Source organism: Montipora foliosa, chromosome 10, assembly GCF_036669935.1.
Source record: "Montipora foliosa isolate CH-2021 chromosome 10, ASM3666993v2, whole genome shotgun sequence".
Lineage (NCBI taxonomy): Eukaryota > Metazoa > Cnidaria > Anthozoa > Scleractinia > Acroporidae > Montipora > Montipora foliosa.
Window position 1 is genome coordinate 7,202,616 of NC_090878.1, and position 12,500 is coordinate 7,215,115.

The following is a 12,500-nucleotide window of genomic DNA, read 5'->3' on the forward strand; positions in this document are numbered from 1 at the left end:
TTGCTATACCTGCATGACATAACGTTCCATAACCGACTTCTGCTGAATCTTGTCAATGTCGCCAACGGCTAAACCAATCTATTTGTAAAGGAAATAGCATCAACATACTCAGTCTGCTGGAATTATTAAACTTTTCCGAATAAGAGTAAAAGTAATACACTTAAACCAAGCACTCTCACTGAGTAGAGATTTCTCCTTTTCCCACTACTCCTTCTCCTAACTGGTTAGAATGGAAAGTTACTAAACCTGCTGAAGCTGACCTTTCAGGATGTCATTCATTTACATCAAATATGGGTAAATATATATACACCCATTTAAAAGTAGACAATTTGGAACTGAGTTTCCTTCGGTTATAGACGATTTGCGCGAGCAAGCGGAAAAGCCACGAGAGAAACGGGATGACGGGCTTCGCCACTGTTTCGATTCTTCGATATTAGGGAGCTTAAGCACGCGCGTTTTTGAAACTCGGACGGCAACCGGAAGTGAGCTGTTTTCCCTTTTAACTTGTCTTCACACAACCACATTACCATTGCTAAGCATCTTTTCTCCATTAGAGATGATTAGTATAAAAATGTGGGAGACACCACTGTCCTGGAACACGAAATGTTCTCTTCCGGTTGCCGTCCACGTCTCAAAAACGCGCGTGCTTAAGCTCCCTATTGGCTCATGCACACAACAAAACTGCTGGCTTCTTTGGCTGGGAAATGACAAGAGCAAAAACACCACAGAAGTAAGAGTCGCGGAAGCCAAAGTCATCAGACCTGCGAAAGGCTCATGCATTAACTACTTTATTTGAATATCGCTGGCGTTGTGTTACACTTATCGTTTTCCATACCAGCATGTTCATTAGGATAATCGGCATGGCAAGGACAAACAACACGAAGACAATGTTCACAGCCTCGGGATAATGCGGCTTCGGTGAAGCCTTGATGAAGTCGTTTTCATAGTCCAATTCGCCCAAAGTCATGGCAAACGTTTTCATTAAAGCAAATTGGAAGTACCGAAATTCCTACGAGAGAACAGAACATGAATCATAAATTAACATTCGGCGATAGTTGTTCTGTTATGTGGATCACGCAATTTTCAAACATTAGAAATGAATTGGTAGATGAAATTGCATGCGTAGCTGGTGGTATTGCATGTTGGCAAGGATCTCATGGATATATACACACCAACCATGACTAGTACTCTAAAAGAATGACCATTCTAAATCAGTTTCGAGAACTAAATATTGCTTTAGCAATAAGATAGAGCGGTTTTCAAATGAGTGTCGTAAAACCAAAACCAAAGTAATTACTTTGGCCAATCAAAAAGGACGAAGACAATCCGGTAAACCAATCAAAACTCGAAGTAATTACACGTAGCCGACACAAAGCGCGGCTCTTCGTGGTTCTCCTCTCCTTTCTCCTAGCTGGGGCTGTTTTTACAAAAGTAGGATTTTGCTATCAGGGAAAAGGTTTAGAAACCTACCTGGTTGTACATGAGCAGGAAAAACGTGGTCCCAAATGCAACCACGAAGAGAAAAAAGAGAAGCAGGACCTGAAAAAAACAGCCAACACTGAACCTGAGTTTTTTTTTTTTGTTCAAATTAAAGCTGCCTTGACACTAGACCAACTGAAATTTTGTGCCTGGATTCCTGTGGTAAATTCATATATTTTGGCAGTCGCGAGAGGAACAGGTTTAGCTTTTAGGCTCCCATTCCCTACATGCATGAACATGACGGCATTCGGCGGCCGTGTTAGCGTACTGTAAGGAAAAACTGTGGCCAAGTTGTTGTCTTACGAGCATCTTCCTGGACATGAACGCTACTCTAATGTAAATGCTTCTTCGATTTCGGCTAGAAAGTATTACTCATTAACTAATTATATTTTTTGAATAACTGGGACTAATTCCATTATAGAGGACAAACCATGTTTTCCAGGTGGGTGTATACTGTAACCTTCCATGCATTTTCTCGCAGTTGTTTGCTATCTGTCTAGCATCATTTAGGGATCGTAACCATACGATGACTCCGCTGAAAAATTCACTGTTCCAGAAAGTATTTTACTCAGTCGTTGCACGGGACAATTATAGGTTAAGAAAATTTCAGATATGAACGAATTATACAGATGCGGACAACGTTACTGACGTAAACTTTCGTTATCGTCCCTTTGTACTTGTGTAATCTATTTGTGATTACCTGAAGAAGCGTTTGGAACATGGTTGTAAGCATGATCACGTATTTACCGTAGTACGAAAACCTAAAAAAACAAACAAACAAACAAACAAACAGATAGAATTGTTAGATCTAGCTTGTTAAATTGTTGTATTCTCAACGTCAACCTGAAAAATCCTCAGTTTTCAAATTTTCATCAACTTCATCATCGGTCTTTAAAATTATTTTCCCCAAAAGAGCTTACGTACGTGCCACTGACCTTCTGAAATAGAGGACAAGATTAAGCCAAGCAAAGAACAGAGATAAGGCGGACGCTTCAGCTTTGTAGTGGCCCTTGCAAGCACAAATCGGGAACGCGAACACCAAAGCAGCCACGTAAATCAGCACTTCGATGCAGTTCGTTATGGAAGTTACGTACTTGAGACGCTGTGGAGAGCAGGACGAAAAAATTAGGTTGTTAAATTGAATAAACTAAGGGTGCGTTCGATTGACCGTATTCCGGAATAGCAAAACATGGAATAGAAGTTTAAAATCTTTCGTTTTTAAAAAGATTCACATTACAATTGTCAAACACCAGCGTCCTGCTAAAATGCTGTTTTAAACATGTCTTTATTATCTTTGTTGCTTCAAAACGCCAGACATACAGTTTTAAATCATCACTCCACGTATTCTTATCCCGGAATAGGGTCAATCGAACGTACCCTAATTATCGAAATGTCCGTGAATTTTCGAATGAATGGCCTGAATGAAGGTCTCGCATTTTCTGTCTGTCTAGTACAGCGAAGTTTGATAAACGTTTTAAGGACGGTGCCTACTAATTCAAAGGTATTTTTGCACGGTTTACTGAATATTCGGGAGAAGCAGATCTTAACAAGTGTTATTGAAATCCAAAAAGAAAATTGGGGGTAACCAAGCATTTTTAGTAGATAATTAATCGATAATATTTGTAAAAAGCTTTAAAATACAAAGCAATGTATGGTGTTCTTTTCTAAATTGAAGCTTAATTATCTCTGAAAAAATGCGGGGTTACCCTCACTTTTCTTCTTGGATACCAAGAGCACTTGCTAAGCTCTGCTTTCTCCGCATAGTTTTAAACCACGCAAAAGTATCCCTGTATCAATAAGCACCAGCAATAGGAAATCGGAGTGTCTCGAGATGTGCAGAACGTATGCTCAATAACAATAGTAGGCACCATCCTTAAATGCGTCTGGTTAACAAATAGATTCCATGTTGCCGTGTGTCTGGTCAGTAATAGATCACAGATAAAGTCAAAATGCGGTAAGAACAAAAAAGTGACACACGCGGTTATAGCAGAGTTAAAAAGAACGATCTTCGAAAGTGCGCCTGTTATGACCTTTAATCGTTCATGTCACCTTTTTTCTAAACTTGACGAATTTTATAAATATACTTAACCATTTAATGCGATAAGTCTTAACAAGCACTACCGTACGCAGTGTTTTAGAAAAAGAGTGTGAAATTGGTAAAATTGTGCGTAAAAGGTTTTCTCAGATGAAATGAGAGATGCATCACAATTCGTCTGTGGAGAAAAAGGCTAATGCAAATAATGAAGGAATAAAGGAAAAATCGCTCTTACCTGTCTGATTAGCTGCACCATTTCCTTTACGAGGTGAAAAAGGGCGAAGATAATCATAATATAATGAAGACTCGTAACAGTCTAAAACCGAGAAGGGAGACAGGCAAAATAAATCCATCATTAGTTCAATATCAGCTCCCGAATTGCACTGTGCTAAATGATCGGTGGGTAAATTCCTTGCTAACAGTTCCAATAGCACTATCTGCAACAAGTATTGCTACTGCAACCACCAATAATTGCTTCACCTTATCGTTATCGTTGCATCGATTATCTTCATCGTGCCATTCCTACATCAAGAAAAAAATTAAAGCAGCAGTTAATTAATGTTTACTCCAAAGTAAACTGCACATCATTGGCTTCAGGAGCGTGAGAAGAATATGGCCTTTCATCGAAAGGTGAATATCACAACACGAGCAAAAAAACGGCCACTCCCTTTGTAGCATGCAGGCGTTGACCAAGTGCGGGAACAGGGCATGTCATACAACATATGTGGTAAATCATTGTACAAAAGGTATCAAAAAAAAAATGAAAAGTTGCTGCTAGTGAGAAGAGTTGTTAGTTCCGTTGCCGCTTTGATAATCATTAGTTCCCCAATATTAGTGACGGAAGTGCGTGATGATGTGGAAAGGATTGTTTTGGCCAATGATGCCCCAGTTGTTTATACGTACTGAATCGTTGACAGGAATTTTCATCGTTGTGTTGCAATACCCGTAGTTGCACAAGTCGCAAGCGTTGCTTTTAAGGTACACTGCTAGGGCGGTGAACGGTAACAAGAAAGCCAGGTACAATAACAGATTAGCAATGAACGTTATCCAACCAAACTTCTTCCTGCAAAATAAACAAACAAATAATGAATATAATACATCAACCAACCTGGCTTTCCTGTTGCCATTTAAAAAGCGTTCTTGTTTATCGCAATTACTCGATAATTTCCATTCCCATGAATCGCATAAAGTGGATGTAATTTTATTGGACTTTACAAAAGCACTCGACTCTGTTCCTCATCAGCGTCTGCTGGTGAAGTTGAAGGGATACGGAATTGGTGGAAATCTGTTCTTAACTGGCTAACCGACTTTATCACTGGTAGAAAACAAAGAGTGTCCTTCCGCGCCTATTTTTCTCCTTTGACGATAGTCCACTCCGGTGTTCCTCAAGGTAGCGTACTTAGGCCAGTCCTGTTCTTTATCTACGACGGCGACGTCGACGAAAACGTCACCTCAAAATAGAACTTTGCTCTAGTAAAAGTCTTTCGCGATTATTCCATCTCGTTCACGTCGTACAATGTTGGCGAAGTATCATAAAAATAAATTGGTACGAGCGGTTTCAGACTGAAAATAGAGAATGAAAGATTCTCTGTTGCATACTCACGTTGTCGTGAAAACCTAAAATTTAGTGATTTCACGTCGTCGTCATGCAGAGAACCGCAAAAATATGAGCTAAAATCCGTGCTGCACGGGCAGCACGATTATTTATGCTCTTTTAACCAATGATATCATTGTTTTGTGGCGTTTTCGTCGACGTCGTCGTCGTAGATCTTTAGCTCCCTATTAACGACATTACAACCGGCGTCAGCATGCGCTTGTTTGCGGATGACAACAAGGTTTACAGGACTATTTATGATGAAAACGACGAGAAACAACTTCAATTCAACCTCAACACGCAACAGCAATGGAGTGGAAATTGGCAGCTTCGTCTTCACCCTGATAAATATGAGGTTCTACGTAAAAACCATGCGAGCTAGAGATCATACTAGCTATTCCTATGAGCTCTCTGGTTGCTCGCTTCAGCCAGTTACCGAAACAGTTACCCAAACGCAAAATGTTGTAAATAAAGCCAACAAGATTGTAGGTTCCCTCAAACGAAATGTCGGTCCAGGAAACAAAGAAGTCTTTTCTCGTCTGTACAAGGCCCTGGTTATACGTATCCTGGAATATGCTGTTCCTCTCTGGTCATCCTATTCACAGAAGAACATTGACGCTCTTGAACAAGTCCAACGAACGGCCTCAAAGTACGCTCTCCCGATTTCATACAGGGATTCTTCGCATGAAGAAACGCTGACAAGGCTTTCAAAAATGCGTGGTTACCCCCAATTTTCTTTATGGATTTCAATAATACCCGCGTAAGATCTGCTTTTCCCGCATATTCATCAACCGGGCAAAGATATCTTTGAATTAGTTGGCACCGTCCTTATAATGTGTAAGGAGTTCTTTCGTTTAAAAGTCGTTTTCGAACCCTTCGTTCAAACGGAAACACTTGCTACGCAGGCCAGCTAAGCAATTCTCAGTAATATGTGAAAACTGTAATTTTGTGTTTTGCTTTGAGTCACCGATTTACCGTCGGTAATCGCAGAACCTCGCACCCTTTCTCAAAAAAATGCCCACCAACTAAACCAATTGAGACAACCTTTTAATACGCGTTTTCCTCCGTTAGAATATTAAAACCAAAACTGATTCAAAGAATTACCATTTGATGGCCATAAGAAAATAGCACACAGGATGCGTCAAACAATTCTCCCGTCGTCGTTCCGCCATAGTCTACAAAAGAAGATAACACTATGATGCTGCGCCGTAACAATAATAAAATGGCAACCAAAGCCAAGCCAAGCCAAGCCAAGCCAAGCCAAGCCACCTTTTCAAATAGGAAGAAATTACTAGTCTATTTTCCTGACAGATAAAGAAAGCAAGATGTTACTCCTTAGTTATTTCGTGAAGAAGTACGATTAACATATAAATTCTTTGTAGAGGAGAAATCAGTAAAAGGAAACAGGAGCTATATGTATGCCTACAAGTACTGACTGTGATTTGAAAGCAGCTCTTTCCTACATCAAGTTGTGGGATGCCACATAAATACCGCGAAAGGCGAAAACTTAACGATAAGCCACAGGAAGAGTTTCATATCGCGCTATATAAACGTGGACTTTAAAGAAAACTGACGTCCGTTTTGAAGTTCACCAGAACTAGTTTCTATGAAATGCGCAAAACCCGGCCGACGACCCCCTTCTCTGTATTTTTTGAGTGCCTTCTCTGGGTTAAGGGTTTCTTTACCTTTAGAGCGTCAAGAGAGTTATGTTCCCATGTACTTGTTGAATCCTGCTTTCCTTGTATTAGAGTGAGATTGTATGTTATCTGGAAGCAACACGAAAAAAGTCTCAAAACAAGGAAGTCGGATTGTAAAAATTCTAGTTTGTGTCTTAAGGTCCGGGGTCAGTTAATTGAATTAGTTAGACTTTTGAAGCTCCAAAATCCCATTTTAACACTGCGATCCACTTCTTCTAAAAAGAATGACTTGCAGGATATTTTTGTCTTCAAGTGTCTTCATTTTAAATATACAGAGCACCCAAATTAACCGAGGTTTAAGGCCTCGATGTACTTATGGGGAGACAATAACTAGGGCCCTTTCCATTTGACAGAACTTACTGGCCAGACCAGGCATTTGGAAGGACTAACTCTACAACGCCTTCAAATTACACTCTTTGAGGATGATATACACTCCTCGGGAAGAATGCGAGGGATTTTCATGCAAGCGTTCCTTCAAATTGTTGCATTTTCTTTGCAAACTGATGGGTCTGGCTGGCCAGTTTTGACAAAAGGAAAGCGCCCTAAGATAATGCTATGCGAAGTCAGCGATGGAAAACGTCTACAGAAAGGCTCTCTTTTCCTGCTGGGATACCCTGTTTTGTTTTACTGTAATCGTGTGGCAGGTTTATAGAAGACCTGGAGGGTTACCTTGAAGTCTTTACTTCCTGGGTCGCCATCCCGTTCAACACACTGATCAAGAACGCGCTAAAAGAAAAATAACCTAGTGTGAGATTCCAAAGATATCCCAAACAAAAACATTTTTCTCAACATTTAAAAGTATAAACATACCTCCGCCACATCAGGCATCTTTTCCACCAAAGTCTGTATCAAGGAGAATCCCCCACCAACAGCAGAATACAGCACTTCCTTCCACCTTCAGTTCAGACGGGATATAAACTGTTACGTGTACATAAAGACATTAACATCATCTTGGGTTTTTTCCCTTTTTGCCATCTTGACAACCGTTTGTGAGAAACTTGAAAGCATTTTGCGCACACAAACACAAACTAACCCCGCGGTCTGACCAGTATAATGTGTCGTAGCGAATTGCATGTATTAGCCATTCTGCTAGGGGGATTTTCAGGACTAATTTATACCCTGAGTGCTGTTTGGGGCACATTTCGCCGATCTTTTAATTATGCAGTAGCAGATTAGCGAACAGATAGATGCCTCCTCCCAGAACGGGGCGTGGCCCCAACATCAGGTACTATGGTTTATGGTCCTTTCTTGAAAGGACTTGAGAGTCTAACTGTTGGCACTGCACAAGCGCACAGCAACACAACCCAGACAGTTTCAGACCACGGACAGCTGTTTCGGTCTCTCTGAGCGATATCAGCATGGCCAGCCGTCTCGCTTCCTACGACCCAGAGGACGTGTTTGGGAGATTCTTTTTCTGCCGAGTTTGGTTTAAAAGCACTTTTAGGTATTTTTCGGCACAAGAATTCTTGTAGAGTGGTAGCCCTTCCTGTTCAGTTTTCTGTTCAAATTATCTTGCTTTTGGTAACGTCAGAGATTATAGAGCTGTTGTAAAGTCTATCAAGCCCTGTCCTTTCATTTAAACAAAAAGCCTGTGATGCTGTAACCAATTTAGAACTAACCCAAAAGATTCTTATAAAGAGAGGAGCTATTCCATTTAGAGTTGATAACATCCTCTGTTCGGGAAAACTATAAAATTCCTTCAAGTTCACGTAATCACGTGATCACTCATGATGACGTACCTGCTGTGTGCAATTATGGCCATGGCAACTTCTTCTTTGACATTGGCTATGGCGAGGTCAAGAACATTCTGGTTATGCTTGTTTAACAGGATTTCTTGCCCTTTTACGGACAGCAGATGAGACACCAATGACGCGTGGCCTGTGATTGCAGCTATGTTTAAAGCTGTGTTCTGGAATTGTGTAAAGAGAAAAAATGAGGAAACAAATGAAAGAAAATAAGGTTTACAGAAACGCTGTTCAACCACGAATTCTCTCTAGACCACGAAATCCTGACAAATGTTGCACGTGTTTCGTCATCTCTTTAAACGAAACTTCAAAAAATTTCAAAAAATGATACCACTGCTTGAGAGACCTGAGAGAGTAAATGCTTCTAAAACAAACTGATTTCGTACAGTTGGCGATCATAAGGAAATGTCCAGTAAAAAAACGCAGGTAGATTACAAAATTAAACCTCCCATTTAGTATAATTACTGTAAAACCAAAATTACTACAAAGCAAAAGGAAAAAAATGCTGCAGCCTGTTATCATTTTCCAACATCCAAAAAACACAGGACATAGGTTTACCGCAACACTTTAAAGTTGCTGTCATTTACCTCATGTTTGTCAACAGCATTGAGACTTTCAGGGTGAGCATCAAGTATGTAATCGACGCATCTTTCTGAGCCGTTAAACGCTGCCATGTGAAGTGGAGTGCGGTCATGATGATCACTGTATTAGAAAAAAGAGCAAAGTAAAGATAAATCGAATAATCACATAAACCCTTTCGATGTAAAGACCATGGCTGCAGAGGAAAAGAACAATTGACGCCTTAACTGCCTGCTGACTTGTTCACGCGCGCACGCGCATTTGGCGAAGAACATATTAACTGTATTAAGACAGGAGAGTTATTATTTCCCTATCAAAAGAAAAATCCAGTCGATGTCTTGACGCTTGGGTATCTGTTGTATTTAACAAAGGGCGAAAGAATTTGGTTGGTCACGATGGGTCGATGGATCGGTTGTAAATCCAACCCTTGAAATCGGTTGTGTTCCATTCATTTAAGAGAAACAAGGAGATAAGCATTGCTTATAAAAAACGAGATAGCGAGCGAAGGTTGCAACTAAAAAAAGAAAAATATCATTGTCTGACCTTTCGATGGTGGCTCCTTCCATCAACAAAAGTTGAGCGATCTGCTCATGCCCTTCATGACAAGCGTAATGCAGAGGTGTTTTTCCTTGGTTGTTTTGCAAATTTATTATCCGTACGTTTCTCTTACTAAGCAGTCTCTCTGCAATTTCCAGCCAGCCATACCTGTTCCAAGCAAAACAAATAATCATCCAGATATCTCTACGTCGACTAACCGATGATCCAAATTAAGAGAAGAATATTGTAAAATCCTCTCCATTTTCTACGCAGCAGTACGTAGAATTTCGTACCATGCATAACCTTGTAAACAGCGTGAGGGTATCATACCTTGCAACGATATGAAGGGGTGTGTCCAGTGAGTCTGAGGTGACTTCAACAGCTGCTTTGTTCTTACTGATAAAAAGTGCTATGTGCTGTGGAAGAAAGGACATTATGATAAGGGTGGCATACGTGATATTTATCCCATGTACTCACTGAAATCTCACTGACTTTCTCCCCGACGACACTCGCGCCTGGCGACAACATCGTTGAATCTGCGTGAAAACGAAGGATTTCTAACTTTTATTCCATGTATTCCTATTTCGGAATACGGTCAATCGAACGCACCCTAAATAAAGCAAAAACAACAATCTTCTTATACAATCGAGTGCACCTGTATTGACAATTTTTCAATTTTCCCGACAGCTTTGGAGGTACAGAGTATTGTGCCACCACAATGCCAAAAAGTGTTTTAAACGCTCTTACCCGATTAACTTTGCCAAGAATCGACAACATTAAAGTTTTGAACAAATAGACAAGAAACGACAAGCAATCGTGTTGCAATGAACGGCAGCTTATGGATTTGTATAAATGCATTGTTACGAAGTATAATTTCATATACCTGCAAATAACCAGCGCGGGCAGCATAATGGACAGCTGTGTATCCGGTCATGTCTTTTTCAATCACTAAAGCCCTGGATGCAGCGCTCTTAAAGAAAAGTATTAACAAGTTTTGAGAAGGACTTACAAACTTAACCACATAGATATAGTTTACAGCCTTCGTATCAAAAGCACCGCTGCAAGTGTGCCCGTGAATTATGGGGTACTGTTGATGTTGTATGGGCACATTGCAGACCTATAAGTGTTGTGAAGAAGCGGAAAACATTTAGCTTTCCTCAATTATTTTGCAGCCGCAAGATATGGTGAAGCGATTGTCTGATGTATTCAAGTTAGATTCGTTCACACCAAAAGACGCACAAACGTTGCATTTTGAGCTAAATCACCAAATCTGAGTTTGGAAGAAGATCGATGCTCTGCCTTTCGTCGCATTCTTGTTGTATGTTAAAGAACGCACACAGGATTAATCAACTCAAGTACTGCTTGAAACGCAAACGTCCGACCAGCTCTCCAGGATCCCTCGAACTCTTCTTTTACGATTGCACTAAAACTTTTTTTATCTCACTGTGTTTTTGGGCGAGCGTGTGAACCTGGTAACAATTTGACCGATTTCCACTGGATCGATCTTTAAAGGCGTCCCTGCCCTGGGAAGGTCCTGACATGTAAGCTTCTTGGAAATTACTTTGACTGCAACTCTCTAAAAAGACCATTTACAGCGACAACGACAGCAAAATTGCATTACATCCTAACCAACATATAGTAGTCCTTTACTGATAATAATTATAACCTTCATTAAGGTTTCCATTGTCGACGAATTTCCAATGGCAACATGCAAAGGTGAACGTTGTTCCACATCTTTGAGCGTGATATCAGCCCCGCGATCCATTAGAAGCTGAACAGTGGCTGTGCCGCCCACAGATGCCGCCAAGAACAGAGGTGTGCGGCCTTGTGTATCCCTTGGGTCTACCTGCGAGCCCTTCAAACAAAAATATTTTTGAACAACTGACTCCAGTTCATGATGTCAAAGCCTATGTACATTACGACTTTCATATAAATATTCTCTTTTTTGTTAATGAGTTGAGAACTATCCTTTCCGAAAATCTCTTTACTAAGAATTAACTTCATTTGAAATAACAAATCTCGCTCTTTCTTTTCCCATCTCTAATCTCATTTCCTCCTGACTTTTAAGCGAGCTTTTTTGTACATTTCCCATACGCAGCTATAAATGAAGATGTACATTCAGTATTACATCAAGCCGGCAACTTGAAAATCTCTTCACTTATATTGAAACCTCTGGAAAGTCACTCATCTGCCACATATTGAACACCCGTGGTCTGATCCACAGACAAGATTATCATTTAAGACAATCCTATGTGCATTTTTATTTTTAAGTTCAAGAATGTTTTGTGATTCCCTCTTGTTTGTTTATTTGGCTTGCGTAGAAACATGTATTTTGTTAGCTACATACATAGCACAGTCAATCCCAACATTTCGTATTGTGAATCTATACTGCTGGCCAGAAGTAGCCACTAAACAAAAACACATCTGTGACTGATGAAATGACCTTTTTTACGGAAAATAAGCAATACTTCTTTACTTTAAAACCAGGCATTGTTGCAAGTGCATAAGAAACTTACTACATTTAATACATACGGCCATACTTAATTTCACTCTCCATTGGAGCTTTTCAGGGCCATTGAAACACAATTAATGAAACTACAGAACAGAACAACAACATCAACAACAACAACTGGCTATTTGTCGCTGAAGAGGTGAACCAGGGACTACCAGGATCAAATTCAGCGAGTGGTCAGAACAGGTCTTGTATACAGGATTCTCAGAATCTCAAGGCAAGCGCTGTAACCACTGGGCCACACTGCCTCTTCAATCAATCTATTGTTAGTGTTTCTCGATCAAGACGAGACTTCATATCTTTACCTGATCTAGTAAGTAGT

At 40.3% G+C, this 12,500-nt stretch overlaps 1 protein-coding gene across 5 annotated transcripts in view; it reads right to left on the minus strand.

Moving 5' to 3' along the window:
* The window catches only part of LOC137973343 (transient receptor potential cation channel subfamily A member 1-like), a 48,126-nt gene that overhangs the window by 4,619 nt on the left and 31,007 nt on the right, over nt 1-12,500 (minus strand). For all 5 annotated transcript variants that reach the window (XM_068820134.1, XM_068820133.1, XM_068820135.1 and 2 more), the window contains exons 8-26: nt 12,484-12,500; nt 11,333-11,521; nt 10,550-10,636; nt 9,997-10,082; nt 9,673-9,834; nt 9,138-9,252; nt 8,545-8,714; nt 7,616-7,700; nt 7,475-7,531; nt 6,794-6,874; nt 6,213-6,283; nt 4,418-4,577; nt 3,995-4,036; nt 3,750-3,830; nt 2,415-2,581; nt 2,180-2,240; nt 1,471-1,539; nt 836-1,009; nt 10-78 (exon numbers count right to left, since the gene is read on the minus strand). The exon at nt 12,484-12,500 is cut by the window's right edge and continues 169 nt beyond it. In XM_068820134.1, the coding sequence (XP_068676235.1) occupies nt 10-78; nt 836-1,009; nt 1,471-1,539; nt 2,180-2,240; nt 2,415-2,581; nt 3,750-3,830; nt 3,995-4,036; nt 4,418-4,577; nt 6,213-6,283; nt 6,794-6,874; nt 7,475-7,531; nt 7,616-7,700; nt 8,545-8,714; nt 9,138-9,252; nt 9,673-9,834; nt 9,997-10,082; nt 10,550-10,636; nt 11,333-11,521; nt 12,484-12,500 (1,943 nt within the window). The remainder of the gene's footprint in view (nt 1-9; nt 79-835; nt 1,010-1,470; nt 1,540-2,179; nt 2,241-2,414; nt 2,582-3,749; nt 3,831-3,994; nt 4,037-4,417; nt 4,578-6,212; nt 6,284-6,793; nt 6,875-7,474; nt 7,532-7,615; nt 7,701-8,544; nt 8,715-9,137; nt 9,253-9,672; nt 9,835-9,996; nt 10,083-10,549; nt 10,637-11,332; nt 11,522-12,483) is intronic.